This window comes from Eupeodes corollae, chromosome 3, assembly GCF_945859685.1.
Source record: "Eupeodes corollae chromosome 3, idEupCoro1.1, whole genome shotgun sequence".
Lineage (NCBI taxonomy): Eukaryota > Metazoa > Arthropoda > Insecta > Diptera > Syrphidae > Eupeodes > Eupeodes corollae.
Genome location: NC_079149.1, coordinates 67,483,668 through 67,500,743, shown reverse-complemented (window position 1 = coordinate 67,500,743; position 17,076 = coordinate 67,483,668). Strand labels below are relative to the sequence as shown.

The window sequence follows — 17,076 nt, the reverse complement described above, 5'->3', positions numbered from 1 at the left end:
GTCTAAGATATTTTTAAGTTAAGTTTCTATGAGTCTTATTTAAAAAATAAATCTTAAGTAACTTAAAGGAAAAGGCAATAAAAATAAGATATGTATAAGTAATAGAAAAAAACATAAGCTTTTTACTTAATAAATTGAAAATTCAATTGACTTTAAAGATCTTTTAATTATAATCTCGATTTTCTGGACTAGATCGTTAGTTGAGTCAGCTGAATGTTACGCTTTGGTAATTTTTTTTTTTAATTCAAGTTTTTTTTGTTATTCTCGCTCTTTATTATTCTTCGGTTCACCTTTATCTTCAAAGTCCACGTACTTAGTGTTGTATATTTATCAGAAAAGTACAATCATGGAGAGGAACGCTTGACTTTACTTAAATTATGTTTGACATGTGGAGTTTATTTATTTAAGAGGTGAGTATATTTTGCGTTAAATAATGAAAATCTTCAAAAAAAAATACGTATAGTACAGTAGTTGGTAAGTAAAGGGGTTTTCAATTGGCGCGGGTAGATTTTGGAGCCGCGTAACGGCCATTTTGTTTTGGTGACATCTGTCAAATCTTTTGTTTATTTTTCAGTTGTTTGTGCCAAATCATAATGGTAAGTTACACTATGAGTGTTCGTTAACGCAAACGTGGTGCGTGAATTGAGTGCTTGCTTTCTTTCTGCTTGAGTCTTAAAATACTTGTGAGTAGAACATTTTTACTACATTGATAACAATCAAATAAATATAGTATAATACACCGCAATCGAAGAAAAAAAGGCAGCTCTTACGCTTGCAATTTTGTCTGCGCATTCTCAGTACAACAGTAACGTTGAGTAAATTTTCAACTCTCACCAAAATAAATACCCAAAGCAACTCATAGCTATTTATTTGACAAACCACTCAATTCACAATAAAGCACAGAAATTATTCCAGTATCTTATCCCACAACCTCATGATATTTAGCAAATTCACCAACCTTACTCATCAATGAAAATTCAAATTCAAAAAGATCGTTAGGAAAGACGTCGCCAGAATTTGTTTCCTTGTCATTTAAGAAAAATTGCACAAATACCAATATGGCAAACGAATTATTAATGAATTCAATTATTTCGAAAATAGATGCACTTTTAGATGAAAAACTAAAAGTGTAACAAATAATGATATCATAGCGGTGTTATTATGCGTGTGGCAGAACTTGAAGGGAAAAGTATTGATAGAGGAAATAGAGAAGATGAAAATAAGTGAATCCAGGTTTAAAAGAAGATTGGAAGAGGCCGAAAAGTACACCAAACGGCAGAATATAATTGTCAGAGGTTTAAATGCTAAGACTATAGAAGAAGCAAAAAAGTGTTTTCAGCAAGTATACAACACCACACTTGAAGTCGCTATTGCTATCAATAATGCTAACAAAAATGGAAATGGAAACGATGTAAAAACCGGACTATCTTCAGCGAGTCGTTTAAAAAACACAAAAATATCAGTTAATAAAGACCTTAAATAAAATGAAGAATCTGAAAGTTTCCATCTGCGTCAGTTGAAGAGAGTGCTGTTGAAATTGGATACCCGGCTCAAAGTAGAGATTAAGCATTGGGCACTTTCAGTGGAGGGACGTCAATTTCAATTCAACAAGGATGGTATTATCACTTCATTTAACGAAGCCGAAAGGTGTACTTGGTAATTCTTACATTACACTTTAAAAGCGTCAATTAAATATCGCAATCTTACTATAAATGAATTTTCATAACAAATGTATGTAACTTAATCTACTTACTAAGCTTATATATTTTTTAAATTTCCTTTTTAACCTGACAGGCAACTTAAAGTTATTGTCAAAACTAATTTTAAACCAGAAATACTAATTTTTTGTAAAATCTTTTTGAAAATAAAATTATATATCTATCTATCTACCTGTTGCGTGCGCCCATTGTAGGATAGTCGTGGTGGCCCCTCACAGTGGACTCTTCAATTTTGTGTTACCAAATTTGAGGCCACCGGTTCAGTAAACAAGGTACGCAAGATCGGCCGAGAACATCATCTTTAGTGACGAGGCGCTTTTCTGTACGAATGGCTGCTTTAACCAGCAAAATTGCGGTATATGGGGTGACACCAACCCACGAGAAGCTTAAGAGGTGATAATGCATCCTTAAAAAGCTACCGTTTGGTGTGGATTTTGGGCCGGCGCGCTGCGAAATTGGGCCGTACATTTTTGAAAACGACGGCGGCCACCGTCAACGCCGAGCGCTACATAACGATGATAACTAATTTCTTATGGCCCAAATTGAACAATATGGACCTAGACGACATGTGGTTCTAGCATGAACGGCGCTACACAGCACACACCACGATTAACATTTTGCATGATCGATTTGAAGGTAAGGTTATCTTTCGTAGGGGTGATGTGAATTGGTCACCAAAGTCACGCGAATTGACCCTGCTAGACTTTTTTCTTTGGGGTTTCTTGAAATAAACCACATTCGACCGATGCCCTAAAGGTGAACATAACACTGGCCATCGCTCAAATTCAGCCATATCTATGTTCAAGAGTCATTGAAAATTGAACCACTCGAAACCGTGCCACCGTAAGAAGCCGTTCGTTAAGGATCTCGATGGCATCATTTACCGTTGTCGTTCCTTAATATCAAATTGTTACAATTCGTAGACACAATATTGAAGTACCAAATAGTGACGATCAGAATGAAAAATTTGTAATTATTTTTTTCTTTTGACTTTGTAGAAAACAATGAATTTTGATTTTGATTGACAAATCAACAATTTTCGTTCATAATAGCAATTCAAATACTAAATCATTAAAATAAATGAATAAGGTAGCGCAACAGACCGTTAAGAACTAGGGCCTAGTGACTTACAACTCTCAACCATTCCTGTGTGCGAGTTATGTTGTTACTAATGGAAGAGACCTACAGTTTTAAGATGTGAAAGCACTTCTTATGACAAGAATTACTTTTAGAGGATTTGTCAATTCCTCGCAAGAGGCAGTACCCGTAAAAAAAATTAAGATTTCACAAGCATGACAAGAAATTCATTTCTATTACTTCAATCTTAAAACTATCTTAAAGCTAGACAACAATTCATAAAACTAGCCTAATTAACCATAACTTACAACTAACTTACTGGTCCCATAAGAACACTCCAAATTAAGCAATAATTTTTAATTCTAATTCCTTTCGGCTCTAAGATCTATTTTACTATAATTCAATTTTATTTACTTTTGTATTTATTAGAAAATTAAAAAAAAAATCTAATTTCAATATCTTTTTTTATTTTTACTATAAAAACTACTTAAAATAAGGTCCTTAATATAAAACTTAAAACTAACTCAAACTACTTTAAACAAGTATGTTAGCCAAAAAGTCTTAAAACCCCATACCGACTACCAACTATCAATTGCCGATTGAAGCCACCAAAACTGGTTCTCCTGCTTCGCCCTATTAGTTCGATCCCGTTCGGACACGCCCTACTGAACCCAAGAAGCTCTACTCCGCCTTTTGCCATGACGTCTCGATTGTACAAAATTCGCCTATCCTCGGTTCTTCGTCTAACGTGGTAAATTTTGAGGAAGTGTCACTTTTGTCAGAGTGAATGCTCCTCTGACCCTGGACAGAACAGCATTTATATGTCTGTCGAAACGTAAATACTGATCTTACCAGATACCGAGGTACTTCACTACACTCGTTAATATCTTTCCGTGAAGATCAACGATGATCAACTTGCGCCAGTTCTTGCACGTATCAGAATAGTTTCTGACTTCTGGACATTTATTTTCAGTTTCCAGTCGTCGCAATATCGCTAAATCTTGTCGAAATCACGCTTCAAATAATCTCAACTTTTTGGGCCGTTCTGTACGCAATTAGATCGTCGGCGTTTGAAATTGCCTTTGTTAGACTACCTATCAGATCGCTGGTGTAAATGCTGAAGAGAGTCGGCGAATTCACCGCACCCTGTTGAAGACCATTTTTAATTAGAAATGTTGTGGTAGATGTTATATTGCCACATTTGACAACAAACTTTCTACCGTTAAGCATATCATAAAGTATATACAACAATGGTGTGCTTATGCCAAGCCTGCCCAGTTTTAGGTAAAGACCCTCTAACCATACGGTGGCAAAGGCCTTTTACAAATCAACGAGAACAGCACCAGTGCATTGTTGATTTGATTTATTCCATTGGATATCAATTACTACCAAATGATTAATTTTTATATTAAAATTTTAGCGAAGAAATTCATTATATTATTAAGAACTTTAGATGGTGAATTTTTAAACAAACTGGTGTGTTATTTTGCTTTACTTGTATCCATTACTCGTATATTTACTGAACAACAATATTCATTAGTAATCAAAAAACTTCACGAAATGATATGACAAAGATTTTGTTTCTGTCCCTTTTTGCACCAGGGGGCACTAGAAGAGATCGAAATGTGAAAGAAATGTCAAAATCGACAAATACATGTTCATTCGTTGGTCGTTGGTCGTGCTCATGTGAATAGTGTTTAAGGCTAGGCGCGCACTTAGCGGCCAGGCCATGTGATCAGCCGCAGCGCCCAATAAGCTGGTATTAGGGACCAATCTTCAGAATATTATTCCAAGAGAAATTTTAAGAGGTCATTATGACTTGGGGTTACCGATATTTTTGGTGAACAGGATTTGCCAGAAAAAAAAAAGAGGAACTTTGTTCTTCCGTCCATTTCAAAACACTATGTAAATATCATGTCTGGCCGCTGGGCGAGCCGCATTGGTCTACGAGTATACAAACTGGCCATTGCGACCTGGCCTCGTGGCCTGGCCGCTAAGTGCACACCTAGCCTTATGCAGATGCATACGAGTACATGTAAATCCACCTTCATGCAACGAAATGAATTTCCACTTTAACCTTTGTAAGCAATTATAAACTTTTCTTTTAAAATGTCAATAAAAATCAGTTTTTAATTAACAAACTAATTAGACCTATTCCGCTGGTCTTATATTAAATTATTTCGCTATAATGAATTATGAAATGCAATACAAAAATATAATCTAGCAAAATATCTTTTGTTTGGCATGTCAAATTTGTTATGAAATCTCCTATAAGATATTTTATGAACTTGTAAGAAATCTGAAAATACAAAAAACTTGTATAAGTGACATTTTTGGTATTAATGTCAAAACAATTTATAAAATTAGAAAAAATCAAGTTACGTGATTTTTATCATAAAAGATTTCCTTAAGACGACGACGTTTATATTTCATTTGGTCAACGAAATGTTAAAAAGGTGGATGTTTAAGTGAATAAGTAAATCAAATTAAATAATATAAAGGTAGACGAAAGAACTGTAATGGAACTAAAATTATTTCCATAAGTGAAGCTTACAAGTACATTGTAATACAAAATATGTACAAAACGATTTTGTTTTAGTTATTGACTATCCTTTTTTATTTTGAGTTACGGATGATAATGATACCAAATTTTAGTATTGTTTGGCAACGAATTTCGTTTTCGAAGTTTCATAACAGAATTTAATAAAAAAAAAATCGAACGACTGATGGTCTTTTATGGTGAGTATCATGGATTCATAATTATAAGTCTGTTATTACACGATGAATCTAGATGCATGCGCTATTACACGATGAAACCAAAGTCATGAATCCATTTTGACAGTCCCCTTTATTTTTCATTTTTGTGTTGGTCTATGCTCAAACAATAATTTGATTTTCTTTTCGTTGACGACTTGTTTTTGTTTCACATGTTTTAATTTTTTATTTGTGATGCTACGCAAGCCTAATCGTTGCATGAAACTAATAACATTGATTGATAAACAATGCAAACGAAAGTGTTTCCTTCTCGAACAACAAAACGAATAGCAAAAAACGGAAAGAGAAAAGTTTCGAAGTTTCACATGTAGTCGCAGCCGGCTCCATCGTGTAACAACAGAAAATTAACAGCAGAATAACAAATTTGACAGAAAAGACCCAAATAGGACTTTTCAGCGATTGTATGAATAAGCACATATGTTTTTGGCAAAGAGTAGTGTCCAACATACAAAACACTTTGGCGTCACTCAAAATGATCTCTGATATTTTGACAGAACTTATTTTCAATTTATTTCAACTAGTTTTGGCTAGTTTAATTAATTATTTATTGGTGATTGATTAGGTTTCAACTCAACTAGCTTATCAACTTTTTGCTAAAATTTTGTAGTGACTCCTTATTAATTGTTGCACTATAACCCATAAGAATAATATCTAATATTTAAGTCCTCTGAAAAAGATACTGATACAAAAAGCAAACCATATTTTCTATTCTGATTTTTAACGTTGATAGAAATTAAATCGATCTTTGATCTAACCTACTCCCTAATTGGAAACAAATATAAGAATATAGTTTAATTTGATAAGCTGACTCTACTAAATTTCTTCATTATACGATAAACTGTGTTATCGTTTATTATTCTGCAAACAGTTAGTATCAACAACAAAAATATTGCAGTTTACCAATGACAGCGTCTGTTACTCGTAAAGATGACTTAACTCAATTCGATTCAGATTTGTCACAATTGATTGATTTGTACGTGTACGCGTCTATCTATCTATCAAATTGCACCCTCCCATAGCAAAAAATGCTTGTTTTTAACTGTTCTATACAAATCCGTCATTAAACTTTGTCGCCTGAGTTATCGTACTCTCCCCACTGCTAGTTTTTTTTTACAATTTTATTTTAAATTTTAAATAATCTGACAATTAAGCACTATTTCCATGAGCATGACCAACGAATGAACGAATATTCGTCGATTTTGACATTTCTTTCACATGAGAGTTTTTAGTTCCTCGCAAATAAAGTTTGACTTTGACCTTTGTTTTTTTTTGTGTTTATCATTATTGTGTTTTGTTTTGAAAACAAACGATTGAGAAAATGCGGTAGAAGCTATATTTGTTTAAAAAAAAGTTATTGGTGTCCTTGTTAACAAACAAAACAAGAAAAAGATTTCATGTGAATCCATTTAATACAAATCGGAAAATTGAAGTAGAATATATTTCCTTTATAAGAGACTGCTGGAAAATATCCAGAAAAGGTCTTTACATATGCATACATAGCCGAACACCATACACCACCAAAACATTTTATTCGTTGGCAGTATGGGTAATGTGGAAAGCGAATAAAATTTGACAGTTCGTATCAACTACAATTTTTTCCCGACGAATTAATTTGTTTTCTTAAATTTATTAACATTTGATGTTGAAATGTTAAAGTATGCATCATAAATCAAATAGAAACTATATTGCTTTATTTGGCCATTTTTTGTAAATACACCACCCGGTCATCTATCAGGTTAACCAACATTTAAAATATAATACGATGATATCGTCGTTTATTCTACTACAGAAATTATAACCAAATTTTGTGAATTCGCTTTTGCACCGATGGACTGATTTTGACAGCCGCTCTTCATCTTCATCTTCATCTTCACAGTTTCACAAATTTTTGCCACAAAGTAATAAAAAAATTACAAAATTTTAATCTTAAATTATTTATAGAAGTGAAAACCTGCAAATATTTGCTATCTCTTGAATATCTCTCGCTTTTTGGCGACGCTTACAAATTAAAGAGGGTGTTGGTTGAGAGAAACCAAAACTTGTTCAGCTTTTTTATCGTCCATTCGCTGTCGAGTTTTTTTTGTTTCGTATTTCGTTGGTTTTCTATTTCTTGATTCATTTTGCTCTTATGTTTACTGAAAGCCCATAATGAATCATATTTATGTATTCTAGTACAATTTCAATATATCGTCACCTCAAAAGAACGAATTTTTGTTTTCTTGTCTTGAATCTTGAAATGAAAATTTAATTTTAATAATTAAAATCACATTTAAATAGATCGATCGATTGTGAATAAAAATAAGAAAACATCAAAAAAGACCAGACAATGGAACAAACAAACATCAGTGATGCTGAAAAAGTGAGAATCGTGTCGGATTTTATTCTTCATGCACCGCCTGGAGAATTCAATGAAGTGTTCAACGATGTCCGCGAGTTGCTCAAGAACGATGGACTTCTCAAAGAAGGTGCTAGCTCGGCGTTTGCTCAGTATAATAAAGATCAATTAACACCGGTCAGGATTGAGGGAAGCGATCACAATGCTGTTATATCGGAACACAATGATTTAGGTAAGAAATATATGTACCTACATAAGAATGGATAGTGCTATGTTGGTACATTGCCTATACTGCACTTAAATGGGTACAAGTTTTCATTGTTGTGCCCATATACGGTTATCATTCGATTAAGATTGTATTTGGGTTGTTGAGTTTGTAAAATACTTATTTCTTAATTGAATACTTTTTTTTTCAACGATGCATCATATCTGCATAATCAACGCAAGTGTAATTAATTTTTGTCATGATATATCAGAGGTTTTGTTATTGCTAACTCGATGTTCCAAAACTTGAAACGTAAATTCAATTTTATTTGTTTTACTACTTATCTAATATTTAAGTTTTAAGTTAGTGTCCATCTAAGTCCTTAACCAGTAAGTCTTTCTGCTCGGTCCCTATCTAGCTTTCTTATTTTGTTTAATTGTGTCACTTGAGTCGCATTGTTTTCTTTGTGTCTGATTGTGGGTCTTTATTCAAAAGCATGTAATTGCATTCTAGCAAAAAATGCATCACCCGCTGCTGTTTGATAAATAGGACCATTACTACAACTAATCGATTCGACTTATTTTTTTTAGATATAAGGGCAAGTTGCCTCCACGTTATGTAGGTCAGGTTGTCTTGGTGCAAAAATCTGACTTGCTTGACAGCGTAAACGGTTTTGTTTGTTTCGGTTCTGGATCTGAAAAGTCGTGAGGATATCTTAAATTTTTTGTTTAAACTTGAAAATTTAATTTTTATTTCACAAATGTTTACTATGTCGAGGTCACGTTTGTTCTCCGTTATCGGGGCTTCCGCTTATATTTTCTACTCACGGGCAGTGCTGCTTTGTATGATTTTTGTGGCTTACCTTATGACAAGTCTTATAATATCTAAAAAAATGATGTTGATTTATTTCCTTAGAGAAATGTGTTGTAATGGTTCTTTTCGTTTTTCCAAATTTCGTCTGTTTTTTTGAAATTATTATTATTAGTAAGTGGGGCTAAACTTACTATCATTTTTCTTCGTTGCTCAATATGGTATGCAAGGCCTCAAAGTTCCACTATGCTGTGCCACATATCAAAGATATTTTTTTGGATTCAACCTTTTCGGAAGAAGAATTGATTGCAGCGATAGAAAGAGCGAAACTACACAAGGCAGCTGGAACAGACCGAATTCCAGTTGAATTTTTCAAGTATGCATCCCGCGATTTAATAGCCCCACTTCTTTGCTGTTATAATGAAATCTTGGAGTTTGGAGTCATTCTTCCTAATTTTCTGTCTTAGGTGATTTTCCCCTTTATTTAAAAAAGGAGATGCATCTGTTCGAGAGAATTATCGAGGAAAAGCGTTTTTTAAACGCTTCTATGAAGATATTTGCGAGTATGACTTAATTCGTGAGTGAACGTGAACTCCAAGCTCAGTGAGCTGCAAGCTGGATTTGTCCTCGGGATATTCAACTACTGATCAGGTGTTTCTGCTACTTAATATTGCAAATGTGTACTTAAATCGTGGACGAAAACTATATGCCTTTTTTGTAGATTTTAGGGCAGCATTTGACAGCATTGATCGACAGAGACTTTTTCTTAAACTTTTGAATATCGATATATCTTCCAAAATTATTATTATTTTAAGAGCTCTTTATGCTAAAGATTCAATAGCCGTTTGGGATGGAGAATGCCTTTCCGAAGATTTCAGTTCTTCAATGGGATTAAAACAAGGATGTGCGTTAAGTACTCTATTATTCATTCTATTAATTGAGGATTTAATGGAGCACACGGGAGGAGGGGTGAATTTGCGGTAGAAAATGTTCCGGGCTTATTGTATGCTGATCATATCGTACTTTTACCGGAATCCCTACACCAACTCCAAGAATTGAATGCGATACATGGAATTTATCAGTCAACCTTAGCAAATCTAAAATAATGATCTTCAGAAAAGGACACGGTTTTTGAACTCTTTCGATTCTCAAAATATTATTTTTTAAAAAGGAGACCAGACGATACAACAATATTCTAAAAGGTAGAACTATAGACATAAAAAAGGTCTTCAAAGTATAGACTCTTTGGTGTTCCGCTTCAAGAAACCTAAAAGTGAATTACCTTTAGATACAATGTAATCAACATTAGATCTAAAGTCAATCTTTGAATCAAAAATCCTACCAACATCATTTACTTCAGTTAACCTCAGAAGACTAACATCATAGAATTTATATTGAAATTCAATAAGATACACTAAAAAATTTACACTTCGAGTAATTCAGCTGAAGATGATTGCCATCGCACCAGAAAAGAAAATTGCTTATATCCAACTGCATTAATCATCGAGATAATCTTCAAAAGTTGTAAAAATCTGGTCTATATACCTCAGCGATGGAGAGATGTAAAGGTAGTTTTCATTCCCAAAGCGATCAAATGTTCGCATGTCAACCCTAAAAACCTATTAGCCTATCATCATTCATTCTCAACGAACATTCATTCTCTCTGGAACGATTGATCGATGTCCATATACGTAATAGCATTGATAAGAGACTATTAATGTCAAAGCATGCTTACTGCAAAGGGAAATCGGTAGAAACAGCTTTGCACACTCTGGTAAGAACTATCGAATACTCCTTATAGCAAAAGAAATGTACTATGGTGGCCTTCCTGGATGTTGAGGGCGCTTTCAACAACGTTGACACATCCGATATCACTTCTGTTATGACGACCATAAACGTCGAATACTCAATCTGTGAGTTTATTAATCTAATGCTAAAAGCAGAAGCACTCCGCAAATTGGTGTTCTGTCCCCTCTCCTGTGGAACATAGTGGTCAACGAACTACTAATATCCATTGAGGGGGAAGGCTACAGAGTGGTTGCGTATGCCTATGATGTTGCTGTCGCCGTCAAATTAGAATATCCTAATACACTAAGAGACCTCCTCCAAAACGCACTCAATATGCTCACTAGATGGGCTGATCACTGCGCATTAGTATTAATTCTCAAAAAAACAGACCTCGTCCATTTTACACAGAAATACAAGATCCCAGTAATTGTACCTCCTTCAATAAAAGGTGTACCACTAATTTTTACCAATGTAGCCAAATATCTAGGTCTGATATTGGACAAAAAATTAAGTTGGAAATCTAATATTCAGGAAAGAGTTAAAAAAGCTACAGTAGCTCTTTTCCTTTGCAAGAAAGCCATAGGAAGCAAATGGGGTTTTCAAGCTCGCATAACCTATTGGCTATACACATCGGTCATCCGACCAATACTGGGACTTCATCCAGAGATGAATGCGAAGACAAAAAACTGTTGGATAACAAAAGCTTTCATTTTTATAGAGATGGATCCAAGACAAATGAGGGAGTTGGTAGTAGTGTGAACTCAGAAAGGCTTAATCTTAGCATCTCATTCCGCCTCCCTAATCATTGTAGCGTCTTTCAAGCTGAAATTTTAGCGATCAAAGTGGTTATTTCCTGACTAAGAGAAAACGTGATACCAATTATTTGCGAACTTTTCCACATGAACACCAGGGAGGACATTTTCCATTTTCTTGCAGTTTGTCCAATTTTAAAAGAACTTCGTGTTGTGGTATTTCGTTAAAAAAAAACCCTTGAAGAAGGAGAGACAATAGCATCTTAAACGGCGAAAAAGGATGCGATGTTTTATACAACTATACAGTAGCTGCACTTCGATACAGAAAACGAATTTTAGAGGCAGATTTTTAATTTTTGTTTGTAAATTAACTTACGATATTTATTTATTTATTGTCAACCTGGTAGTCGGTTTTGAGCCACACCAAATAGACTAAGATAACTGAGGCATTGTAAATTAATTATTTGAAATAAAAAGTAATTACTAACTTACTAACTTGAAGGTTTAGTTCACTGGATATCTCTCTTAGGTTCTAAGATACAGAGCTTTAAATATTAAAAATTGGACTGGATTATTCAAGCTGTTACCCCCTGTATTTTATTATTCTAGAAGAAGTTAACTTTTGATGAAAAGTAGTAAGTTTTTAGCTAGTTATCTTATTTTCCCATCAGAATATTACCCGTTTCTATTTTCAAATACAAGAAAGGCTAGGATATGATTTAGAAACCCTGAAGCGGGGGCGGCTTGCTTTAAAATTATTTCTTGAATACCGAGCTTCCATTGCATCCTCTTTTTTTCTGCACCCACAGTGTGGCCCACATGCATTCTTTCATTTACAAAACATCGTTTTAAGTGATTCATCTATAGCTAGTCATAACATTTTTGTAATTGGATCCAAAAATCTATATTTAAGTACCCAGTCCTATACCATAAATACCATTGTTGTGTTAGATAAAAGACAAAGATAGTTTAGATTTAGATTCGAATACTAGTTAAGCTTATACATTTTAAAGAAATTGTATGCTTGACAATTTTAGGTGTTAACACCATTTAAGGTCCATAACTTAGGACCCGGACACGAGAATTAAAGAGACTTTTTACATGTTTATGTTATATGCGTAGGGCACCAAAAGAAAAGTACAAAGAAGTTTCCAACTTACGACCTTTGTTTTAATGAAATGAAACCCTTGTTTTAATAGACTTTTATGATTTTAAACATGAAACTACAGTCTGTCACATAAGAGCGTGGTCACTGTTAAATAATAACAACAATTGATTTTTGGAAAATTCGCAAATTTATTGATAATACTCAATGCAAATGCCTCAGTAGCAAGTCCAATCTCCTGCATTGTCAACTACTGCCTGTCACCGTCGGGGCATACTTTCCACTAGTTTTTCTGTATATTCTACCGGAAAACACCTCTAAATAGTCCGAATTTGTCCAGAAAGTTGATCTAAATTACATGGCTTGCGTCTGCGAAACTGGGGGGTTATTATGAAAAACGAAACTCGTTCAAAATAACGCTTTTTTGCGATTAGGAAAAACGATTGTAGTAGCACTAAATCGTCAAATTGCGATTAAGAAAAACGAGAATCGTAAAAATGACGATACTCCTATTTTTATTTACGAGTGCCTTCAGCTTTCGTTTAGGGTGGTAGTTGTCAAATGTCATTAATTTTTTTGTTTTTGTTTGGTTGGTTTTTGATTTGTTAAGTGAGCAAACAAATGTAAGTAAATAAATAAAATTGTGAAAAACATAAAAATAAGTTATTTCTAGGCCTACAACTAATGCTAAGAATCATTGGGTTCGATGAATCTCTTAAAACTCTTCTTTTTACACGCATTTCCTCTTTTTCTTTAGTTTGGGATTCATCTTCGCTTTCAAGAAAATAATCGCAGTGAAAAAACATTTCATAGAATTTATGCAAATTTAATTTATTTTTGAAACTTCCTCAACTTTATTTATATTTTGTCATTTGTTAATAGGAGTGAAGTTAGTTGCTCCTTTAAAAAATTATCATTTTTCGTTTTTGCCTGGCAACTTTTTTTTTCTTTCTATTTTCGTATCTTATAATCTCTCTTCACCATGACTTTCCTTTCTTCGAGTTTCGTTTTTTCTGCCGTTCGTTTCGTGATTCATAATAAGGGCCCTGCATTTTCATGACTAAGATTGCCAATCTAAAGTGAGAACATCAGTTTTGCGCCTTCCACTCGCTACACACTCGACTCCGAGGTTTTGGATCGTTGTCCTCTTGCCTAGCACATGGTAACAAAGCCTTTTGATATATTTGATTCATTTTTTCGGCATTTAAATTCTCGGTAAATAAGAAAAAAGTACGGAAAACTTTGTTTAAGAAGCACCCTCAAACATGGACCTTGACGGGGTGTTTAACAGTCCTTTGAAGCATTCTACTGGTGGAGGTTGTCCAGGCGTGTTTGATGCTCGGAAATGCCCGGAAGGAGGATTCATCAGAAAAAATTGCGTTGCTCCAATCGCGGTCCAAGTTTTCCTTCACCAATTCCACTCGTTTTTCAACGTGTTTTGCACTCAACATTGGTTTTTCCAAAGTACTGCGATATTTCAGTTTATTGGCAGGCAAGTGCCTGCGAATCACTGCGTAAGATATGTCAACACCTTTTACTTTCAATTTCACAGCAGCTTCATGTAAAGTCAAAGTTGGATCTTTCGAGAACAATGCGAGAATCCTTTTTTTGTCTTTTTTGAGACGTTGCTTGCACTTCCACGATCAGGAAAATCATCAACGTCACCGACGTTTTTATAGCGAATTATCCACTTGCTAACAACGAACTGCTTCGAGTTTCCCATATATTTCGAAGCAGCAGTTTGCGTTAATTTGGGTCCTTTTTCATGCGAACATAGAAAAATTGCCTCAAAGCGAGAGGCGTAAACAGCACTCATTTCGAAAAATCACTCAATTGAAGACTAAATTTGACAGACAGCTAACTTTTTACAAAAAGCATGAAGGACTGAGGTGCCTTTTATGTCATAAAAAAAGAAACAGGGCTCTGATTTTTATCTACGTGTAACAGTGGCCACGTAGAACCCGTGGCATGATGGTTAGTGCATTGGACTGTCATGCCAGAGGTCTTGGGTTCGATCCCTGCCTATGCTATCTAAAGTTTTTCAGTGGTACTGCCTGAATTGACAAATTCTTCAAGAGTAATTCTTGTCCTGAAAAGTGCTTTCTTAAATAAGCCGTTCGGATGCGGCGTAAACTGTAGGTCCCTCTATTACTGACAGCAAAAATTCGCACACAGGAATGGTTGAGAGTCATACAAAACAAAACACTGCCCGCATTTCCAATTCACTTTGTACATTAATGGCAAATAAATAAATAGCCATCAAACTGGCTTCGCCTCGCCTCAATATTCAAGGGTTTCTATTAAGTTTTGGCTATCTAATGCAGAAGAAAGTTGTTTATTTCTTCCATCGGTATTTTCGTATTTGAGTAATAATTATGAAATACATTTAAACATCTATTAAAAATTAATTAAAGTTTTGTTTTTCTTTATTGACAATTTAAAAACATTGACGAATAAAAACAATTGTTTTAATTGATTTGTATTAATATAATTTCTAGGAAGCGGACGCTTTTATGATCCACGCACTAAACAATCGTTTAAATACGATCACTTGCGAAAAGAAGCCACTGACTACCAAAATTTAGAAAGCGATGTATTAGCAGAGCCATGGCGTTCTGCACTCGACATTGAAGCAATTGCATATACTTCAAACCATTACAGACACGGCGTAAGTTACTTCCGTTATCATGTCAAAACATTAAAAAGAAACTATTATCCCTTTTTGAATTTCAGGTATGCTCCGTGTTTGGAAAGTCACAAGGTGGCCAAATTACATTAACCATCTGTATTGAAGACCATCAATTTCAGCCGAAAAATTACTGGAATGGACGATGGCGATCTCAGTGGCATGTAAGCTTTCAACCAGGCAGTGGTAGTGCGGAACTTAAAGGTGTCTTAAAAGTGCAGGTGAGTAGATCTTACAATTGAACCATGAAGAAAACTTACAAATTCTTCAAAATATGTATCTAGGTGCATTACTACGAAGACGGTAATGTACAATTAGTGTCATCGAAAGAGTGCCGCGATGCTCTCATAGTAACTAATGAACAACAAACAGCCAGAGAGATTATTCGATTAATTGAAGAAGCCGAAAACGAATATCAACAGGCAATATCCGAAAACTACCAAACAATGTCGGACACAACATTCAAGGCTATGCGCCGACAACTTCCAATCACCCGAACTAAGATCGATTGGACCAAAATCGTGTCGTATAGTATTGGTAAAGAACTGAAAACGCAATAAGGCATTTATATACAAAAAAAAGATTACTCTTCATTTTTCTTTAAACGAAACAAAAACAAAAACAAAAAACCTATTAAAACAAACAAACAAACAAAAAACAAAATAAAGAAAATTTATCAACTTATATATATACTTTGTTGTGCAAATAGTGGCTGGCTTATACAAAAGCAGAAAGTATTTCAAAAGTATGCCGTTCAAAACAAAATTGTATTAAATTAATAAACATTTATATTTAGTTTCCTCCGTTTTGTATTAACTTATTTTATATACAACAAAAAGTAGGTTACTCTCTATCTGCATTGGTTATAGTTTTTAATAAACTATTATTTTTTTTACAAACATTTGGATTCGTTTATAAAGTATAACTATATAAATTTTTATAAAAAATATATTTTTATCAGTAGATAATAAAATAATTCGTCATACAACAAATTAATTAAAATAAAAACAAAATTTATTTACATTCAATTGACTTATATTTGGCATCTTTTTAGGTTTTCATTTAATTGGGAAAAAGAATTCCTTCTCTTTTATGTATCGTATTTGTTTATTTTGTTTATTAAAATTCAATAACACCGTTTATCGTTCCGAATGAATAGAAAAGAAAACAGAAATTTTATGAAACTGAAATGCTTAAAATAATAATATGAAAAGAAAGAAAGCTCTAGTAAATAAAGTCGTCAATTTGTTAATCTTAAAGATACATAATTTTTCTTTTATTAAACCTGATTGATAAAATCAATGAACATTGGTTAGTTGGTCGACAGTTTTTATTTTTTTGGGGTGATTAGGGACGTCTTCTGAAACAAAGTTCTTCTAGTTCATAACCACTTTTAAGAAGATTTTAAAAATGAAGTTTTGAAATCTTTATCGGAAGAACCATAACAAAGAGAGTTTGCAATTAACTATATAAAAATGTATTTAAAGTTTCGAAACTTTTATTGGTAAACAACGATTCCAGATAGGACTATTATTATTTCTTGATAAACAAAAGTGGAAGTACTATTTGAATAGATACGTGAACAATGGTTATGATAAGAAAAAACAAACTGTTTTATTTAATTAGAGAAAAGTTACTTTACTTAGGTCCTCAGACCTAAAGTCCGTGGGTGATCCCTAGTCTCAACTACTAAGTGCTATAGTGTTCGATTTCCGGCAATGTGTTTCAGCTCTCCCCAGCTCTTCCATCTCGACTGTTCTTCTCCACGTGCTTCTCGGTCTTCGCCTTCTTGAGTGAGTGGCTTGGATTCCACTGGATTGCCTGT

General features: G+C 33.9%; 1 protein-coding gene across 1 annotated transcript; it reads left to right on the top strand.

Moving 5' to 3' along the window:
- Positions 1-7,354: 7,354 nt before the first annotated feature.
- LOC129951410 (F-actin-capping protein subunit alpha) lies at positions 7,355-16,051 on the top strand. Its single transcript, XM_056063538.1, has 5 exons — positions 7,355-7,468; positions 7,848-8,137; positions 15,064-15,233; positions 15,299-15,472; positions 15,536-16,051. Exons 2-5 carry the CDS (start codon positions 7,897-7,899, stop codon positions 15,809-15,811), a joined length of 861 nt encoding a protein of 286 aa, XP_055919513.1. The 5' UTR covers positions 7,355-7,468; positions 7,848-7,896; the 3' UTR covers positions 15,812-16,051.
- The last annotated feature ends 1,025 nt before the right edge of the window (positions 16,052-17,076 follow it).